General features: G+C 42.9%; 1 protein-coding gene across 2 annotated transcripts in view; it reads right to left on the bottom strand.

The window, feature by feature from the left end:
* The window catches only part of PGM2L1 (phosphoglucomutase 2 like 1), a 64,519-nt gene that overhangs the window by 12,579 nt on the left and 29,470 nt on the right, over positions 1–22,470 (bottom strand). For both annotated transcript variants that reach the window (XM_075919604.1, XM_075919605.1), the window contains exons 2-9: positions 20,910–21,077; positions 10,234–10,340; positions 9,275–9,359; positions 7,600–7,683; positions 5,666–5,859; positions 4,208–4,397; positions 3,933–4,030; positions 2,671–2,851 (exon numbers count right to left, since the gene is read on the bottom strand). In XM_075919604.1, the coding sequence (XP_075775719.1) occupies positions 2,671–2,851; positions 3,933–4,030; positions 4,208–4,397; positions 5,666–5,859; positions 7,600–7,683; positions 9,275–9,359; positions 10,234–10,340; positions 20,910–21,077 (1,107 nt within the window). The remainder of the gene's footprint in view (positions 1–2,670; positions 2,852–3,932; positions 4,031–4,207; positions 4,398–5,665; positions 5,860–7,599; positions 7,684–9,274; positions 9,360–10,233; positions 10,341–20,909; positions 21,078–22,470) is intronic.

The raw sequence follows: 22,470 nt of genomic DNA, 5'->3' as shown, positions 1-22,470 counted from the left end.
ACTCCTCCCCTGTTCACCAGTTTGAGTTTCTGGCATTCAGAAGTTTAGGAAGAACCAGAGCATGGGTTGTATTCCTGACTATCTTGGCTAATAGACCTATCCACCAGGATCTTATTTTTTTTTTTAAACCAGATGTACTTTTGGCCTTCAGAAAATCTCATGGCAACAAGTTCCACAGTTGACTGTGCGCTGTGTGAAAAGTACTTCATTATGTTCATTTTAAACCTGTTGCCAATTAATTTCCAAGGGGTGACCACTGGTTCTTGTATTATAAGCAACTAACACTTCCTTATTCACTTTCTCCAAACCACTCAGGATTTTATAGGCCTCTATCATACCCATCACCTTAGTTGTCTTTTATAAAAAGAACAGTTCCAGTCTTTTTAATCTCACCTCATACAGAAGCTCCTCCATACACCTAACCATTTTGGTTGCCCTTTTCTCTAACTTTTCCAATTCTGTTTGAGATGGGGTAACCCGGAGTGGACGTTTTCAGACAACTATACACAACTCAAGTAGCAATAGTGAATGCAGAACTCTTTTTTTTTTTTTGAACTCTTGATTGAAATTATGACAATGGATCACATATATTTCTAGAATAAATATTTTCCAACTCAAAATACAGTATTTAGTGACAGACTCCAGAATGTTCACTAGAGGGCAGCACTTAAGTAGATTAACAGCACTATAGGATAGTAATTTCATACATATTTTAGGATTTTTTGCTCTTCATTGTTTGACAAAATAGAAAAAAATCTTCTAGGGTTTTCATACGGTCCTAACTGACACAATTATACTAAACAAGACCAGAATCTTATTTAATATGTTTTTTCAAACATGATAGTCACAGAGCTCTAGGAATCTGAACAAAATCCATTGCTTGTATTGGATTTACAAGAAAAGTGGTTCCCTTCAGAGCAGCCCCTCTTTTTTTTTTAAGTATGTGAGGAAGTGACAGAAAATAAAAAAGGATTAGTGTCATAGGACAGTCCCAATCACATTATTACAATTAACTAAAATCTAGCTCAAACCTCAAGTGTCAAATCAAAATAAAAATATTGAATGATATATTTCATATTCTTTATTAAATATTTTTATAAATATGAATATATTTTATGCAAAATATTTCACATAACATGTCCCTTTGAAAGTTATAATCTGCTGAATGTGTATATTCTATTTGTGTGCTTATATCATTCCTGGATTTGAAGTTAGAATTATGAAGAATAGATCTAGACAAACTGAGGACCATTAGTGGTAATTATGGAACTTAATGGCCCAGTATTTGGAACAATGATCCATGAATAGTCTTGCTTTTCCTGTGAGCCTGGACTATGGTTGAGCCTACAAAGACATGTGATCATGTCTCCCAGTGCAGGAATGGAATCCATCTTGAATTTTGTACTTTTCCATAGAGGTATGGGAATTTCCCACCTTGGGAAATTCTATATAATAAACAAGGATTTATCTTCAGCTGTCTTCACAGACTGCCTCCTCACCCCAAGAGGATACACCTAGAAACAAAAAAAATCCTCTAAAGAACTCTAAGACGGGGTGGACAAGAAATGCTCTACACAGGTCAGAAAGAACACCTCAGGCCTGAGCAGGACTTTACCTGAAATAAGAACTAGGGTGAGAAATTATGTTTTGTAACAACTTCTCTTAGGATATTAGGTGTAGTTGGCATGTTTGGTTTTATTTTAATGTCTTACTTTGATCGGTCTTATAATTTACAACCACTTAAATCCTACTTTTTACACTTAAAAATCACTTTCATTAGTAAACCCAGTGTAAATAATTGTTACCAGGAAAAGGGGGACAAAGCTGTGCATCTCTCTCTTTCATTGATAAAGGGGGCAAACAACTTATGAGCTCACTCTGTTTCAACTTTATGCAGAGTAAGACGGCTCTATCTGGGGCTTTAGTCCCATTGGTGCTGTGCACCTGAGTGCTGTGTCAAGCCCTGTAATTGAGCCTTCCCAGAGCTGAGCTGCTCTCATTGCTCTGCTATTGGCTGTGATCCCAACACTGCCATTGTGGGGGGAAGACCAGAGGTTCTGGCCCAGCAGGACAAGGTGAGGGGGCACCCCATAGGGCAGGTAGGTATGCTCAGTTGTATTTTCAGCATATCAAATGATAGTCTCAAGGGGATCTCTGTGACCGAACCCGTCAAATATAGTTTATGTAAATTTAAACTCTACTGATTAGGTTTCATGTCACAGATCTGAGTGCACAACAATTTTTGCACATGCTCCCCATCGCCACACAATAAAAATGGACTCCCCTCTTAAAGGCAGAGGTTTGAGTTATTAGACCCATTTTAGGATACTGAACCCAAAAATTAACCTTGCAATTCTTTAAGGCTAGAGAGCAATTCTTTAAAGCTAGAGGGCATCAAACTGCCTCACCAGAGCACCTTCCAACTCTTCAGACAGATATTACAGTCTGCACACTCTGCAACATGGATTAGCAGGAAGCACACATGCTAATCTGCAAGGTAGATAAATGAGATCTAATGGGTAAACTGGCAGTCCCAAATGAAGCAATGAGTAAAAGACTTTTTTGGAGGTGGATGTAACAAGGCAACAGAATCAGTTATGATAGCAATGGCTATAATATTCCTCCTGAATGTAACACCTGGGGATTACACCACACATAAGCCACCCTTACTTCAAAGTGAAATCCTTCTTTAAGTGCAATCGCCTTCAAAATTTTAGAGGAGACTGTGGTTGCTAACATGTAAACGCTCTTCACATCAGCTTCTTTGGAACTGTTGACCTTCCAGCTCCTGAACATCCACCACCCAAACAAAGCAGCCAGCTCGTTGCCAGTGAATACCTTCCAACGACCACTGCAAACAGGATGGAAACAGCATCAATCACTTCCTGTAAGTTTCTCAGGAGCATGCATTATGAGTCAAAGATTGCACAACATATTCAGTGAACAAGCTGTCATTCTACCCTAAAAAAATCAGCTCCATGAACAGCACACTAAGGCTAAGTCTAGACTGCAAGCCTCTTTCAAAAAAAAAAAAAAAAAAGCATCTAGACTACAACCAGTAGTTTTGAAAAAGCAAGCCGCTTTTTCGAAAGAGAACATCCAGGCAGTCTGGATGTTCTCTTTTGAAAAAGCACAGTTTGCCTTACATAGCGCCTTTTTTCAAAAGAGCACTTTCGAAAAAAGGCGTTATTCCTCATAAAATGAGGTATTCCACGGTAGAACACACAGCAGTTTTTTCAATTTCCTTTTGAAAGAATGCGGTAGCAGTCTAGACGCAGGGGAAGTTTTTTTGAAAAAAGGCCACTTTTTTCGAAAAAACCCTGAAATCTAGACACACCCTAACAGGGCTCTGTGCTATCTTGTCTCAATGCTTTCCACCCCAAATTTGCTGTTTACAAGTTAAAATGTGCATCCCCGTTGACAGCCCTAAATAACCCAGAAAGAACCAGTCACCAATAATAATGTCTTAGCAATTACGCCTGTGCAATCCCTTTGTCTTCAATGGGGTTGCATAAGCAAATGGGTTGGCCAGGATTTAGTTCTGCTTTGCAAGTTAACAACCATTGAGGATTCAGGTATGTTAACATCCAGCTCACTCTACCATAGCTGTATTGATTCAACAGGGTGTGCCAAAAAGTAGTAAAAATATATGGTCATCACAGATACTATGTTTACAATCACTTTTCATGACAAATCTTTAGTGACAGGGTTTAACTAATCTTCCTTAAAATGCATCATTTTGATAACAGAAAAAAATGAAGACTTTACTAGTAAAAACATCTCAATATGATCTAATGTCACATTGTTAAGGAGTAAAGTGATAAATCTAAGTGACTATCAACAAGAACATGGAGTAGCTAGTTCCCTACCACCACCACCACCCACACATTTCTCTCAAAGGTAAGGTTAAAATGAAAGGTCCCATTTCTTACTGTTCTTGTAGCTCTGCCACCGCCAATCTGTCTGCATCAGGATCAGTGGCCACCACCACCCTGGCACTTTCTTTCTCTGCAAGCCTCAAAGACAACTCCTGAAAAAGGCCATTTAGAAATTATATGCAGGTAATCAACTATGTTGTAGTCCTCAAGTGTATTAACTGCTGACATTCGTACATACTCAGTTCTGACTATTACATTTCAAAACAAGTGGAAACCCCTCTGCCCCCCCCCCCTTTTTTTTTAAGTGACTGAACTAAAGAAATAAATACCAGCACAGATTCTCCTTCTTCAGGATTTGGACATTTGACAGTAGAAAAATCTGGATCTGGATCTTTTTGTTCAGGTACTGGAATGGGAGGCTTAAAACCAAATGCTTTAAAAGCTAACTGCACGTAGTCATGCCCAACACCATGGAAAGATGTATGAATGAACTTCAAGTTGGTTTTTGTGTTCAGTTCCCTGAAAAAGGAAAGCAGCCTTCAATTAATGTTACAGGTTATTTTACAAAATGCTGTTTAATTATGAATCATGATGAAATGCCAAGACAACATGACTGAAGTTTACAGCAAAACTGCTCATTCTGCAGAGGTCTAAGGTGCCATCAAAGAACATGTGGAAAAGGAACATTTCTACTGTAAGTATACAATTCTGTCTCTCGCTCGAAACTGGAATCTTTGCCTCTGCTGCTCGGCAAATCTCTGAGAAGGAGACATTTATTTTCCTCTCTATGAAACTCATGCCTCTATCAGAAACAGTGATCAGTCTGTTATGCATGGCAAAAGCAGAAGGCCAGGGCTAAATCACTTAAGTTTAAGGTAAATACCTACATGTGGGGCACAAAAATATATCACAGAAAAGATGTACAAAACCCCATTAATTTAGTTCCTCATGAATCCCTCACCCCAAGTTGATTGCATATACAGTAAACTTCCGATAATCCGGCACCTTTGGGACCCAGGGGGTGCCGGATTATAAAATATGCCGGACTATCGGAAGGGGGAGCTATGAGAGGTGTGTGGGGGGGGGGGGGGGTGCTGCCGGGCTTCCCCGGGCTTCCCTGAGTCAGCTCTTGGTCAATTTCAGCAGCGGCTGACTTGGGGACGCCTGGGGCAGCGCAGCTGGGGTGCTGCCAGGTTGATCCAGTAGCGCCGAGGAGCGGCGGTGAGGGACCAACCCAGCAGCACCCCAGCTGCTCTGCCCCAAGCGTCCCCGATTCAGCCGCTGCTGAAATTGACCAAGAGCTGACTCCAGGAAGCCTGAGGCAGAGCAGCTCTGCCCCGGGCTTCCCGGAATCAGCCGCTGGTCAATTTCAGCAGCGGCTGAATCAGGGACGCCTGGGGTGCTGCCGGGTTAGTCCCGCAGCCCCCAGGAGCAGCGCTAGGGGACCTACCCTGCAGCGCCCCAGCTGCTCTGCCTCCGGCTTCCCCGATTCAGCCACTGGTTAGTTTTAGCAGCGGCTGAATAGGGGAAGCTGGAGGCAGAGCAGCTCCAATGGTCCGGCTGCGGAGCACTTCCGGGTTCCTGATGGTGCCAGACCATCAGGAGTGCCGGACCGTCAGATGCTGGACCAATGGAGTTTTACTGTAGTACTTTCCCAATCCTTATTTATTTTTAAAGTTGGACCTACATTCATCATCACAGGTCAGAAACTATTACACTTTGACAAGTTTCTGAAGTGAGCCCTGCATTAGTGTGAGAGTTATGTTATAGTCTTCTCCTTAAAGCACCTGTGATAACAGATCTTTTTCAGATCCTCCATATAGCTTTTAGAAATTTCCTCCAAAGGATCTTGTGTAAGATGACTGGTGTCTACTAGATTCTCGTTCCACGAACCATTCCATGGTTCAACACATTCTTCTATACATTTCAGGATTTCTTTGTCGTGAGGAGATGTGATCTGAGCTCCATTTTCCCAATACACCTGGCATAAGGAAAATAGACACTTAGAATTGTGTTACATGTATGAGATCGAACCTTTATAAATGTCCCACTATCTTAGAGTTACATAAAGTCCAATCATAAACAAGAAGCTTGTAACAAAGCACAGTATCAGGACTAGTTCAGTTCTCAGGAACTTTTTTTGGGATCACTCAGTCCAAAAGTTTTCAAGTATCTAACATGTAAATTCATCATTATGTTGGGCATCCATGCCCTTCCCCCCGAAACTAGACTATAGATGCCTAAAGTTAGATACCTATATTTTAAAATATTAATCTGAAAGTACTACATGAAGAAAACCAATTGTCATTTTTATAAAATCCCACTTCCTTTTCAAAAACAAAACAAAAAAACCCACCACACCTATGCCCACACACACTTAGATTAGAACGGAATAGGATGAAGATAGACAAGCAACATGACAAGATGTGATGCTTTGTTCCACAACAGCATCGAGTTGAAAGGTTACATTGTCATCCAATCAAGTCAAATCCTCAATTACTGACATGGGCTTTGTACCACACGTGAATACAATGGGAGCTAACACACAGCAACTGGGAAACCCAAGGACAAGGAGCAAGGTTGATGAGATAAATACATAAGTGAGCCTACTTCCTTTGGAGAAAAAAGCAAATCAAGTATAGGTTGAACCTCTCTAGTCCAGCACCCTCAGGACCAGACCAAGAATTTGCCAAACCACAGGTCAATATTGGCTAGTAGCATTACCATCACTTCCACTGCTTACTGGGCTCTTAGAACATATTTAGGGATAAATTAGAGCTAGAGAACACAGAATATGGAGAGCCAGGACTGGTGCTGTAAACAAACTTTATGGGACTGCGGTAAACTTGGCCACACACAGGGTGAGCGGACATCCAGCTAACTAAAATCATGATGGACCATGGATTTGTCAGACCAGAGCGTGTCAAACTTGTACTTCATATGGAAAGCAGTACTGAGGGCAACATCCCAAATAGTAACTTCAAAATAAAAGTTGAATTGCTCCACATAACTCCTGCTCTATATACAATGTATTTAAGTTAAATGCATATTGTTAAAATTTAGTCATCAAGTTCAAACCCTCACACCTTATACAGACTTCCATAAAGAACTACACAAAAAGGAAATCTGACATGCATTTAAGCAATATGTAATATTGTGGCTGATTACAGTGCTCCAAGTTAATCAAACATGGAAGTGAAAATGGACCCACCCCTTTAAAAAGAACAGAATCTCGCAGTAACTCCAGCAGACAAGGTATTTTTAAGTAAGTACTCACAGTACTAATCTTTTTTATAAATACTTTTTAAGCAAAATTCTTTAGAAAGGCTGGGTCAGTTCTAATCCCATTTTCAAATTACCATTTTGGGTTGGGAAGGTTTTTTTAACTATTTCAGATATTACTTCAGCTGCTTGAGTAACCCATGTGTAACAAATGACATGGGAACAGAGTGTATTCCACACCTACTATAGATTTGAAGTGGAAACTTCCTTGCTTCTGTTGTCAAAACTGGAGGTATAATTCAGAAGCCAATAAAATAAACAATTATGTAAAGCTATTTTTCCTTCTCATGGGTATAGATAGAAAAACTCCAGAAGAAGCCAAGTCATATATTAGCTATTTATAAAGTGCCAGTTGCTCTAGCATCCAGATGACACACTGTATACTGCTCAGCCCAACTTACTTGTCCCAAATTTGCAAAAATAAGAGTCCAGGCCTTACCTTGTATCCATTGTCCTCTTTACGATTATGGGATGCTGTGATCATCACACCAGCTACAGCTTTGAGCTGCTGAACGGCATACGGCTGAAAAATGAAAACATTTTAAAAATTCACTACTTCACTAAAGGCATCAAGTCAGTTAAGTGATTAGTAATACAGGTTCTTAAAATCTCAAGTTGATTTCAAAGCTCTCATTTGAACAGTTGATTAACCAACATATTGTGTGTCCTATCATCACCAATGGGTTGTGAGAGAATGCATGATCAAAATTACTCTGCTAAATTACATTCTAAGAATGTTAAATATCAACTAATTGACTAATCAAATAGTTGATGCATTTTGATTAGTTGATAGAGCGCCTCCGCCTTTCACTTTAAAAGTGAAAGCACCACATGGACTCCCCTGCTAACCTCGGGCTCCCTGCGGTGCTGCCGCTTTGAAACACTGTAGGGAGCCTGACATTCCTCGCAGCATTTCAAAGCAGCAGAGCTGCACAGAACCTGCGGTCAGCAGGGGAGTCCCCAGCTGATCCCGGGCTCCACGTGGCACTGCCACTTTGAAATGCCATGTGCAGCCGGGGGGGGGGGGGGGGGGGGGGGAGCGACTAGTCGACTAGCCTGTCGATTATCCGATAAGCATTTGCTTATCGGACAGTCGACTAGTCCTTCACATCATAAACTTCCAAAAGAGATAGTCTGCTGGAAGTACTTCCAGATATACAACTTTTTAACGTTTTATGGTGAAGAACAGTCTCATTTAGATTGCATGTATTCGAGGAGGACAGAAAAGACTAGAGCAACTATCAAGAAGTCAAAAACCATTTGTATCCAGGAAGGACTTCACCAAGCATTTGGTAAGCTAGCATACAGCTGAAAATAGATTTTTAGCAGTTATATAGATAAAAATCACAAACCAGAAGTTATCGAAGCCATCCATCATGGATCAACAGTAAATTTGTTCTCCAACATGGAGGAATTAATTGATAATATCAAGGTTAGAAATAGACAGGTGGTAGCAACCACAAGCAACCTAATTTAAGTATGTTAGGAATGGATTTAATCAAAAACACACTAAGCACTACTCGGGAAACCGATAAACCTAATAAGATTATTTCTTCCCATAGTACTAGTCATACCCACAAACTGGGGCCAAAAAGTCACAAAACCAGTTGGGACATTACAAATGCTAATACAAGTAGAAGTCCCTGTACTGGAGATGTTTTGAAATTTTAAATAAAGAATACACTTGCAGAGAATGATCCTTCATTTCTTCTACCTACCTCTGGGAGGAGTCCACAGGTCCCAAACCGGCAAATACTAACACACAAGTAGATCCATTGAACTCAAGAGAACTACTTACATGTGTAATAATTTGTACAATAAAAGATATAAGGAACCTATATGCCATCTTTAATTATGGGCCTTATTTTTCTCATCTCACTGGAGTAACTCTTCTTTAAAATCAATGGAGTTACTATGGATTTAATACTAGCGTAACAAAACAGAATTCAGACCCAAGTTTTCTTCCTGAGGAGTCAAATGTTCCACCTCTTACCTATTCTTTCATTCAGTTTGGCCTTCCGGCAAGGATAAATATTTAGCTAAAAGTAAGATGGTAAACTTGATGAAATCCTATAAGACATCAACTGTGATAGAACAACATGTAGAAGACTTACCACAAACGGCGTAGGAACGTATTTTGAAAACAAGTACACAGGTATACCTTTCGCAAGCAGGACTGCTGCAGTAAGCTTTGCAAGTCTATTAAACAGGAAAAATATTCAGTGAATCCTATTATCCACAATACTAAAAGCCCCATCCTAAAGAACCAGTTATTATTCTGCCTTCTCTCAAGAGGTTCTCATTATAGAAATGCAGGGCTGGAAGGGACCTTGAAAGGTCATCTAGTCCACCCCTTGCACTGTGGGAGGACCAAGCATACCTAGCCAGTCCTGACAGGTGATTTTTGTCCTTCAGCTCCAGTGACCAAGAGTGACTAATGACCTGCTAGAGACACTGGATGGGTGTGGTAGGATACAGGGGCGGATGAGAGTTTTGCGGGGCCCAGGGCAGCACAATTTTACAGGGCCCCCCTTTGGAGAAAAAATTAGAGCAGGGGTGCATGCCTGCAGGGCAGCAGAGATCACAAAACATTGAGTACAGTCATCAGGACAAGCATTGTGGGATACTGGTGGAGGCCAGTTCTCTCAACAAAACAAACAGCAAAGACTACACTGGCTCTTGTCAACAATAAAGGGAGGGGAAAAGACAAGCATCTCACAGAGGTAGAAGTTTGTCACCAAAAGTGGGTGTTTTTCCCACCAAAAGTTCCATTGTAGCATAAACGCTCTCACTGGTCTGTCACCAAAAGGCAGGTTACACAGATGTAGTGATTTCTGCATCATGGGACTATAGCCCTTGTGCATATAGCCCTTGTGCATTTAGAAGATACACTCTTTGGAGGAAGGACTGTTTTTGTTATGGGTCTGAACAGAGCCTAGCCTCTGGTCCATAACCAAGACTTTTTGGCACTACAGAACTATACACTAAACTCCTGAGAAATTGCCCATCTGAAGAGAAACATTCTAAGCCAAACTTCAAATTACAATCTTTCAAATGGAATCAATCTTCATACCTCTTACTACTGCAGCTACTGGTCACCTGACCTCGCGTGTCATATCCAACAACGAAGCCTCTTTGCTTGAAGTCTGAAAAACACCTCTCAAGGTATTTGTACATTCCCTGCAGCAAACCAGAAGCATGAAGAGTTAGCTCCATTATAGTGTACACACACATCTCAAAGATTACTCTGTTTAGAATTCATTGTGCCATAATGGGAATAAAAATATCTGATTCAATAGTGCTGGGTTAATAATAAAAGTGAGTATGCATAAACATACATTCAGGCATTTGCAGCACAAGTACACTTTTGTTTCCAGAAAGGAAAAGATTGCAAATACTCATGAGACTCTTGTAAGAAACAGATGACCAGACAGAAAATTAGGTAGCAAATCTTTGATGTAGCAAGTATTTGAGATTAATCCCCAGGACAAAACATGCTCAGACCATCTATCAGAGAATTATAAATGATAAACCAATTCATAAATGAAAAATCTGAGGAATCACTCACACACACACACACACTACCTTTGATGCACAAGTACCTCCTTTAAGTCTTCATATTTGTGTTTAGAGCACAATCTATAGAACATGTGCTAGTTCTCACATCGTAACTAAAATAAATGATCCTTCCAACAGTTATGGCAAAGCTCTGGCTATGCCCATGAATCCTACACTTCTGGCAGACTGTTCAGCCTCAGAGGCCTGCTGTGACCTTCCATGCAGCCTCTTCTTTTTCTAAAGGCAAGGACCCCAGCCTACTGAGCCATACTCATCACAGGCTAGTCCATAGTATGTAGTAAAATTCCTCCATAGTCCTGGTCTTCCTACCCAGGGAAAGACTCTGTAGTGGTATGGGGAGAACTGGGCAGAACCTGGACCTGCCCGCTACTCCGGGTTCCGGCCTAGGGACTCTAAGGCAGTGGCAACATAAAGGTTTTGTTCTACTCCTACTCCCGCAACTACTTCCCTGGGACACTTCCCCCAAACAATCCCTCACAGAACATTTCCTCTGGTAACTGACCAGCCTATGCTGCTCCTCCACGGCACTCTGCCTTACCTGTCGTTCAGGAAGGTGGGGTTTTTTCATATCCAAGTGACATAAGTTTTATTGACATAAGAGGTAGCATAAACATAGCTTAAATTCCTCTCCATCATTCATGCCACCAATTACAGCTGGTCCCCGACTTACGAACGAGTTACGTACCAAACACTAGGTCGTAACTCGATCTGTTCATAAGTCAGATTACATTCACTTACATACAACCACACTGTTCATAAGTGCGGATTTCTTTCGTAACTCGGGTTCCAGCTGTATAGGAGGTTGGTCGTAAACACAAACGGTCATAAATTGATTCGTTCGTAACTTGGGGACTGGCTATATCCTTTTTGCTTCCTTCCCCACAGCAATGCCCAGCTCCAACATATTCAGGCCGCTCCCAGTTTTCAGATTCTTCCTTGCACACAAATAAGCAATTAACTGGTAGGCTGATGGGGGCCTATCACTACCCTGGTCACATTGTTAATATAATATATTCCTTCTCTCCTCAGCTACATCTGCCTCAATTTTTTTAGTGTGAGCTCTGTAGAGCAGACAGCTCATATCTGTCTGTTTAGGAAGACCCTGGCACAGTTGGATGCTACCAAAATCTAAATGATAATACTCTCATAGAATTATCGAATACTAGAACTAGAAGGGACATTGAGAGGTCATCGAGTCCAGTCCCTTGCCCTCACGGCAGGACCAAGCAACGTCTAGATCATCCCTATCTAACCTGCTTTTAAATATCTCCAGTGATGGAACAAAATGCAGGACAATGTAGCACTTTAAAGACTAACAAGATGGTTTATCTTGTTAGTCTTTAAAGTGCTACATTGTCCTGCATTTTGCTTCAACTACCCCAGACTAACACGGCTACATTTCTATCACTATTCCAGTGATGGAGATTCCTCAATCTCCCTAGGCAATGTATTCCAGTGCTTAGCCCCCCTGACAGTTAGCGAGTTTTTCCCCAATGTCCAACCTAAACCTCCCTTGCTGCAATTTAAGCCCATTAATTCTTGTCCCATCATCAGAGACCAAGGAGAACAATTTCCCCCCTCCTCACTGTGACATCCTTTTAGATACCTGAAAACCACTCTCATGTCCCCTCTCAGTCTTCTCTTTTCCAAACTAAACAAGCCCAATTCCTTCAGCCTTCCCTCATAGCTCATGTTTTCTAGACCTTTAATCATTCTTGTTGCTCTTCTCTGGACCTTCTCCAATTTCTCCACGTTTCTTGAAATGTGATGCCCAGAACTGGACACAATACTCCAACTGAGGCCTAATCAGCACAGAGAAGAGCGGAAGAATAACGGCTTGTGTCTTGCTCACAACAGTCTTGTTAATGCATCCCAGAATCATGTTTGCTTTTTTTGCAACTGCATCACACTGTTGACTGATATTTAGCCTGTGGTCCACTATGACCCCTACATTCCTTTCTGCAGTACTCCTTCCTAGACAGTCGCTTCCCATTCTGTATGTGTGAAACTGATTGTTCCTTCCTAAGTGGAGTTCTTTGCATTTGTCCTTATTAAACTTCATCTTATTTACCTGAGACCATTTCTCCAGTTTGTCCAGATCATTTTGAATTATAACCCTATCCTTCAAAGCACTTGCATCCCTTCCCAGCTTGGTATCATCTGCAAACTTAATATTCATTCACAACCCTAGTTGCTAGCAAAGGTGTTGGCAGGGAACCAGAGAACCAATGGGCATATGGTGCTGAAATTTGAATTGTATGAGATTCCTTGCCTGCTTTCTTTGTAGGGGACAGAAAAACAAGGAGTTGAAAGACAGAGAATGATTTAAACCCACGCACTGCCACCATGCCTCCAAGGAATTCAGGGCATGGAAGTGGACTGAACAAAGAGAAGATTGGAAGTAAGTAAAGGAAAAGGCGAATCCAGTCACATTCAAGGTATTTTTTTTTCTTTATTTTGTAGTTTGGTGTCAACTGCTCTATGTGAATCTATGCCTTCCTCCCCCTTTACCAGCTAGCACTGTGTCCAGAGACTTCTCTGTGTTTTAATTTGTTTTCCTTAGTTGCTCTGTAACATCTAGCAACCAAGGATATTTTATCAGGTTTATCTTTTGCTTTGTAATAAAAATTGGGTTTTTTTTATTTTAAGGTAATAATTTGATTGCATCCTGGAAGGAGTCCTGGAAGGTGTCTATCTGTCTGTGTATGTCGGCATGCCTCAGACTGAGAGTTCAGCTATCAGAGACTGCAGCTTGATTCTCTCTCCTTTTTTCAAGCTCTTTTGGGGCAAAAGAGCTTGTGGTACCCCCTGGGGGTGGGTTCAAGTGTTCATCCCTTGGTTTTTTAGGGATAAAAAAAATCACTTGATAGTGGCAGTGATTCCTCAAAATCTGTGTATTGTGATTCTGTGGGGAAGTTTTTGTAACCAGTGTCTGTAGAGGCAAAGGTGGTTTTTTTCTTCTTCTTTTTGAGCTTTGTGAGCCCCCATCTTCTGCACTTGGCGTGTCAGAGTGGAAAACAGCCCCGAAAGCTTGGTCCTACCGGGAGAGCAGAGGAATGGACTGGATGACCTCTCGAGGTCCCTTTTAAGGATGTTAAATTTAGATTAATTGGCTAATCGAATAGTCAATGCAATTTGCCACTGGGGCTCTTATACATTTCGAAGGAGGAATGCAGAAGTGCCTATCAACTAGTCGATGGAATTTCCATCAACTACTCGACTACTCAACTAGTAAATTAACCATTAGTTAATATCCCTGTGCCAGACTAGAGAGGATTAACTTCTATCTAATGTTTATCCATGCATATACAGGCTATAATTTTCTCCTATCCTGACCCACCCACAATTTGGCTCAGCTTTTTTGTTTCTGATAGGAATATTAAAAGCACAAGAGTGTTTTTAATTAATGGAAAAGCCTTTGGATATAGATTTCAGTAACACACAAAATGTAGTCATAATGATTTTAGATCCCTAGTTTCTAAGCATAATGTTTCACCGGTTAACCAATTAAAGGGAGCGTAGATGGAGGGGAGGGGTACTGCTTCAGTCCAGCTTGGCTTCCCGCTTACCCCCCGCATACACACACCTGCTGTGGCCAAGCTAGAGCAGCCCTGCCTGTGGTGCACACAGGCCAAGCCCTCTACCAACAGGGAGCGACTCCAGCCCAGCTGGAGTGCCTCTCCGCCCACAGTGGGCCCTGCAGGGCTGGAGCAGCCCCCTGCCAGTCAGTGGCAGGCAGGGATCAGCTTCAATCCCTACAGTTATTTGGAGCCCGTAAGCCTCACCCATTAAGGGTGAGGTTTACCAGTTAATTGGTTAGCCATTCACATCCCTTCTAGAAACTAATGCTGGTTGCAGATTTATACTGCTTTCTTGAGCCTAATCCAGGATGGTGCCAAGCATTCACAATCCCAAGAGAGTAAATAGCAATGGATCCTGGGCACCTCTCTAGATCAGATCTTTGTATGATTATGTGACCTCCAGTTAAATCTCCTTGGCACTGAGGTTTTGTGCACAGGATATACTTAGAACAAAGATTTCAAATGGAACACCTTAGAAAGAAACAAATCTGAATTACACTAATGGCTATTTAAAGTACTGCTACAGGTATGAAGCAGTTACAATTTTTAGTAAATCAAGATTATCCATTTAACACACTCACTATACCTTACCGCTGAAGTAATTAAAATCCCAAATTGCAGAAGACTGAAAATACTCAACTAACAGAGATTAAATCAAAAGCCTTTCTGATTCAGAAATAACTTTTAGCCCAAGATCACAGTAGCATACCTAACCACAGACAGTAAACAACCAAAAATAGAGCCTTTACAAAAAAAAGTTAAAAGTGAATCACACGGTGCGTCACTGGAAAATACTCATTCCCTAGTGCATAAAATGAAACTTTTCTTCACTTCCTGCCAAGAATGTTTATTCTGTCAGCCAATCCAAGTTCACTCACACTTTCAGCAGACTCAGAACACAAAGGCAGCATGCAGTATTCAGGCACTGAGAGCGTGAACAGCTCCAACCACCATCACACAGGTCAAAAAGTGAAGGGACTAATTAACTTTCTTTGTTCCATACTCCCTATTACTACTGTAGCTAAACCAGTCCCAACACTGACTCTGCTCTACAGAAGTTTTTGAACTGTACTCATTACCATATTATCAGAGCACTTTCAAGTAATTGTGTTAAGCAACATGAGTACATAGCTGGCATGTGTTTCTTCTCTCATCTTCTCCCCAGAAAAAGTAGTGTGTGCAGTGCAGTGCTTTGCTAAGATTTTCTTTTAATTACGCAAATATACCTATTGCTATATATATTTACATTAGACAAGGCAAGGTCCAAGAAGTGCATCTTGCAATTGTGCAAAAAGCTGCACAGTTTGTGATGGTCCTTATTTTCTGGGGTAGCTCATTTCAGCCTCTTGGACCACTCCCAGAGAAGATTCTGTCTTCTGCAAAGATGATCTTTATTCTTATTGTTGAGAATTCCCCATGCTGCCAGAGGAGAAGCAGTCAACCATGGCCGTAGGTCCAGACTTTTAGACAAACTTTTAGGTAACCCTGTGTCCAGACTAAGTGGCACTTTGAAGGTTCAGTAGCAAAAAAATGTTAATAGCAGTACATCGTCCCCTTGCAGAACACTGAAATGAGCAAAACCCAAACTTCTGAGAACCAGGAAATGCACAGCTAAGATTCAAAGGGAGGGCCCATTAATTTTGTTAGGACAAGATTAGGACTGAATGGGGGAACAAATTGTTGCACCTGAGGATATAATCTGCCCAATCCTTTTAGAAATAGAATAATTATAGAGTTGGAACAAAGTGATCACCCACCCACAAAAGGGTGGAATGCTGAAATGACTGCCAAATGTACTTTAATAGCACTGTCAGATCTTGGTGTTTTATGTGCAAGAAATAATTCACAATGGTTAATAAAAGCATGCATTCAAGACCAAATAGAGAAATGTTTCCATTTGACCAGGTAAGTATGACTAATTGAAAGCTTTCTGCTATTCAGAAGCATCTCCTGCTCATCTTTTAACTAATTCTTATCTAGGATGTTAGCCATGAAGCACCTCCTCTGTCAAGTGCAGTGCTTATAGGTCTCTTCCACTTGAATATATAAAACATCCTTTTAAGCAGTTCTTAGTGAGACCTGTAATCTTCCTGTGATCAAGAATCACTCACCAACTCTATCACCTTATCTGGTGATAAGTAACACAACATGCCTTGAGGGCGGGGGGCTGGACTCGATGACCTCTTGAGGTCCCTTCCAGTCCTATTATTCTAGGATTCTATGCCAGGTTACTGAGGCAATGGCTAGTCTGCCTCTTGTAGCAGAGAAGCTGTATAAGTATCTTCCCATTGCTTGGTCCTGGTCAGCAGGGAATGTTGTCTTCAGGACAGATGATCTCAGTGCACCTTTGATGAAGCCAGCTCAGATGGATAAGAAGAGATCCTAGCATCAGGATAAACATCCCACCATATCCAGAACAGCCACTAGCATGGTGATGGAAAGCCCCACAGTTACACAGGCCATTGCCCCTTGAGATGCCCCCCACTACTGGGACAGCCACTAACCCTAACACTCTGATGCAGGAAAAGTTTTCCATCAGGTATGGGTCATAATAGGACCCGTTTTCAAATCCAAAAAAAGAGGAATCAGTCATACAATAATGCTGAAGCAGAACCCATGTGGACAGGAAAACAGTAAGTCAAGCCCAGAGATGATGGTACCGGGGATATTCATTGAGGTAGGCAGGAGAAATGGGGGCATAGGGACATCATTTGAGCTCCCTGCCTTAGGTGCCAAAGTGTTGTGGGTTGGCCCTGTTCGTAGGCACCAGAAGTGGCATCAGTACCATGTGCTCTTGCAGAGCTGATATAGTGACTGCAGTTGCCAGTGGGCTGGAACCCTTCCTGAACTATCAGGGACACTGGTACCAAGAGCTTAGGAAAGTCTCTAGTGACAGCATACACTCTGGTGTTGTCACTACTGAAATTGGATCTTGGGTCTGACACGCAAACTTCAGAAGATGACCTCAACAGATGTGGCACAGGTTCCAAATTGACAAATCTCCCTTTGCAGCAGATGGGCATACTGGGGAAGGCTTCCCTTCAGAGTTCTTGCTGTTAGCTCACTTGGGTACTAAAGTTCTTGCTAGATAACATACCTGGTCATTGACAGATGTGTCTCCTTCAGTTCTAGAGATACTGAACACAGTGCCAAAAGGCCTCTTAGGATGCACACAGTGTACTGACATCATCATCATCTGGTATCAATGAGGGAAAAACTGAATATGGGGCATGCACACAACTAAAGTGGAATGATGTGCAATCACTCAAAGAATGTTTCTGTGCCATAGCTTATACATTTACTGGGTAGGCATATACCTGCTTATCTCCTGAATAAATATTATTCTGACACTTAAACACTTTCCACATAGTCGCTGTACTGATCATTCAAATGTTCAGCCAAATCAGAGAAAACTACTCAGCCTCTGGATGCAAATTTCAGATGCAGTCCAAATCTATTTTCATACATTGTTTACTTTAAGGTATATACAGTAAACTTCCGATAACCCGGAACCTTTAGGACCCAGGGGGTGCCGGATTATCAGATATGCCGGACTATCAGAAGGGGGGGCTATGAAGGGTCTGGAGTGGGGTGGGAGGGGATGCCACCCCAGACCCCTCATAGCCCCCCCCTTACAATAGTCCGGCTCTGCCCCAGGCGTCCCTGATTCAGCCACTGCTGGTCAGTTTCAGCAGCAGCTGAATCAGGGATGCCTGCAATAGAGCAGCTGGGGTGCTGCCAGGTTGGTCCCACAGCGCCGAGGAGCGGCACTACAGCACCAACCCAGCAGCACTCCAGCTGCTCTTGGGGACGCCTGAGACAGAGCAGCTGGGGTACTGCCCGGTTGGTCCCATAGCGCTGACCCTCGGGGCTGCAGGACCAACCTGACAGGACCCCAGCTGCTCTGCCCCAGGGGTCCCCGATTCAGCAGCTGCTGAAACAGATCAGCCGCTGATCTGTTTCAGCAGAGACTGACTTGGGGACTCCTGGGGCAGAGCAGCTAGGGTCCTGCTGGGTTGGTCCCACAGCGCCGAGGGGCGGCACTACGAGACCAACTCCGCAGCACCCCAGCTGCTCTGCCCCAGGCATCCAGATTCAGCCTGCTTGTGAAACTGACGCTGCTGGTCAGTTTCAGCAGCGGCTGAATCCTGACGCCTGGGGCAAAGCAGCTGGGGTGCTGCCGGGTTGGTCCCGTAGCGCCACCCCTCGGGCTTCCTGGAATCAGCCGCTGATCTGTTTCAGCAGCGGCTGAATCAGGGACCCCTGGAGCAGAGCAGCTGGGGTCCTGCCGGGTTGGTCCCGCAGCGCCGTCCTTTGGTGCTGCGGGACCAACCCGGCAGCACTCCAGCTGCTCTGTCCCAGGCATCCCCAAGAGCAGCTGGGGTGCTACCGGGCTGGTCCCGCAGCCCCGAGGGGCAGTGCTACGGGACTAACCTGGCAGCACCCCAGCTGCTCTGCTCCCGGCTTCCCCGATTCAGCTGCTGGTCAGTTTCAGCAGCAGCTGAATGTGGGAAGCCTGTCCGGCTGCCCCAGCACTTCCGGGTTCCTGATGGTGCCGGACCATCAGGAGTCCCGGAGCATTGGATGCCGGACTAATGGAGTTTTACTGTATCAGGAATAAAAACGATTGCTACATGAATCACTATCATTGATTAATACCTCTAACTACACCAGCTAGATGCTTCAGGGTGGATAAAACGTTATACAAATGCAAGCCAACTCTCTCAAGCAAAGCAGCTTGTAGCCAGCATGCCCCATGTCAAGCTGTTCTCTTTGCTCTCCTATAAGTTTCTGAAACCTCATGATCCAAGAATCACCCTGAATCCATATGGTGCCAAGTCCAGGCAGTACACATATTTCCTTTCCATCAGTGATCAACTTCCATGCTGTGCATCTTTGGAAACACCAAATTAATCTTCCCAGAGATCAAGTAGCAGCCCAGCACACTACTACAGATAGAAAAGGCAAAACATATTGAGCGGGAGGGGGGAATCAAGGTAGAAATTGCTGCAGAGCCAAAATATAGCCAAGAAGAGGGTCTGTTGGGACAGCAATTTTTCCCAGAGTCTCCCAGGGACTTAGCAGGTGCCATGCAAAACCAGAGATCAAAACTGATCAAGTGAGCCCATTTTGACCTGCATCAGAGCAACAGTTTGACCTCTAGCTCAGTGAGGGAAAATAATCCGAGCCTATTTTTGAAAAATGGCTATTTTTCCTCTTCAAGTTTATCTCTTTGTAATCCCTAGCTCAGTGACCCCAAATTTGGATCAACAGCCCTACTCTCACCCAAGACTTGGCTAATTCAACAAAAATCCATGCAAGCATGAAGCTTTTAGAGCACTCAGAAGTGTCCTTTAAACAGGAAGTGAGGATGGAAAGGGCTTTTTTATACATCCACTGACAGCATGGGAGGGCTTGAAAGGGGTGAAGTGGCCCATTCATTGTAATATGATGTTCTCAGCATGAGAAATATCCCCTTGAGAGGAATATAATCTAAAACAGTAGATCTGAGGGATGTGAACTGCTCCATGCATCTCCAAGGATTTTCCTATCCACCTGAGTGCTTTACAATCTGCGATATGCATGAAGTATGCATGTTCTGAGCTCTCCAACTCAAGGAATTTTCCAAATGCTGGCTCAAATGGATGGAGGCCTCAGTGTCAGATTCACAGGTCTGGTGCTCTTGAACAGCTCTGGAATAATTCCTGGGAGGATCCCTTTAAAGTAGGGTCATACTCTCTCACTGGGGTAAGTCGAGGGTTGCAAAGGGTTAACCGGTTACCTGGTAAGCATTGCCTTACCAGCATGCTTACTGGGGTAACTAGTTAACCAGTGCCCTGCTCCAGATGGGGTGGAGGAGTGTTCCAGTCTGACTGGGCCCACCACATCACCAGCAAGCCCATCCATGGCACTACAGGCCAGTTAAACCATATAGTTTAACTGGTTAACATTTTAAACAGGATTTTACATCCTTAGATGAGCCCCTTAACTTCACCGTCTCCTGGGTCCAAACTCTACAGCGCCTTTGGCACCATTTCACACCATGAGCTCCCCCCAAATGAGAGTCTACTCAAATTGTCCACCTAGGGGAGATCTGGGACACCCCTAACCTCAGTGTGTCTCTATTTTTTTTAACAATGCTGTCTGAAAGGTTTATTAGAGGTCTGGAACAGAGCATAGAAATTCCTTAGTTAGCGTTGAGAATACAAAAAGTTATAGTAGTCCATCTGAGTCAGTCCTGAGATTCTTTGTCCTTAAAACAGAAGTGTGTCTCCTGCTGCTATAAGTCCACACTATACAATCCCTAGGGTCCCTCCTCCATTCTTTGCTCTTCTTCCCAGGCTAAACAGGGTCACCTGGTTTTCTACCTTAGCTCTCTTGTTGCCCAGATGGTCAAAAAGAGCCAGCTTCCTGCAACTGGGGGATAAGGAGGTAGTCCAGGGTCATTAGTTACCAGGCACCAGATGTCCAACCATAGGAGTGGCCATATTCCACTGAGACTCTGCCAGAGTAAAACAACCCTTCCCAAGATGATTACTATGAAGTTATAAACAAGTAGTCTGCCTGTATAATGTTACCCAACAGTTACCTGTGTTGACTGGATCACTGTAAGGTCATTAATGTAGCAAAAACCTGCCCCCATGGCAGAACGAAGCCCAGCAGTCCCGAAGGTCAGCCTGCAACAGAGACGATCCCGCAGCTCCTTATTCATCCCATTCCGTAACAGATTTTCAATCTGCTCTTTTGTTTTAGGGTTCTGCAAAAGAGAAATGAAGATTCTGTTCACATTGCTCAAGGAGGATCTGATGGAATAGTTACTGCTACAGTGTAGTTAGAGAAAATTATTTTAACAAAATTCATAGGATAGGAAGAAGTGATCTCTGTATCCACAATCCAAGCTTTTATAATACAAGTTTTATGCTGATGTAAGAAAGGATCGCTCTTTACTCTAACCTTTGTCATTTCTAGCATGCTCTCTTTTCAAACAGACTTGGAAGTATATATTCGTATTTGTAAATGTCTATTTCACCATATATACACAAATATCCCTATCTAGAATAATTAAAACTCGCAGATAGGCAAAGAAAGAAAAATTTTGTTTGAGAATCTGCTTGAATTTGAGTTAATGCTCAAATTTACTTTTGTATATTTGGACATGTAATATTGATTATTTGCATTTTAGCAGTTACAAAACATTTTGAATCTCAACTAGGGATGCGAATGTGTAGCCGACTACATGGTAAATTGATGAACCTGGGCTCATTGGTTAACCCTATTACATGCAGTCCATCCCCGCTGCTGCCTCTATATCAGAGGCTGGGGGGAGGGGAGAGCTTTAAACCTGCTCTTTCCATGCCACATGTCCGTCCCCCCCACTGCCTACTACAGAGGAGCTTAAAATTCAGCTCCCCACGAGCACAAATTCCTGTGAAGCCACCTACTCCTCCCCACCAAACCCACGCTGCTGGAGGCAGCAGCACAGGAGTAGAGGTGGGGGAAATGGGAGACAAAGCCAGATCCCCGTGAGCACTGGTTCCTGCCTCCCCCGATGTAAATGCATTTTAACATCCCTAATCTCAACATCTATCATGATTAAATTGTTCTGACCTTCCTATTGTCTGAAACATACCCCATAATTTCTTGCAACTGAGAAAAGTGAAATAGAGAAGTCAAAAAATACTTAAAGAAACGTTTTATATTAATCATCAAAATAGTAAAGTCAAATTCTCCCAAGTCTAATTACTTTAATTTTTAAATTAAACATAGTGAACTGGACATCAGAAAATGTTTCTTTTCCAAGTTAAGACCGAAAGCTAGATATCTTGGTGTAGTTCACATTTCAAGAATTCTCAACAAAATTGCTTATTAGATGCACTAGGAAACAGGCATTTTAAAAGGCCTACAGATTAATTTTCAGAGGCAGGGGTGATGTAATGGAGGGGGATATGGAGTGGGATCCTTCCTCCCCCCCCCCCCCCCCCGGCCACTGGGGAGGTCCAAGGCAAGGGACCCGCAACCAGTGGCAGAGCTGTCCCATCCTACAGACAGTTTGTCCAACTGCTCCAGCCCCACACTTTGGCAGACTCGTGTGGCCCAGAAGACTGGCAGAGGGTACATTCCCCAGCTGCAGTGGGAAGTGAAGCAAGTCA

This window comes from Pelodiscus sinensis, chromosome 1 (assembly GCF_049634645.1).
Source record: "Pelodiscus sinensis isolate JC-2024 chromosome 1, ASM4963464v1, whole genome shotgun sequence".
Taxonomy (NCBI): Eukaryota; Metazoa; Chordata; order Testudines; family Trionychidae; genus Pelodiscus; species Pelodiscus sinensis.
The sequence above is the reverse complement of the archived record's forward strand: the minus strand, read 5'-3'. Positions and strand labels throughout refer to the sequence as shown.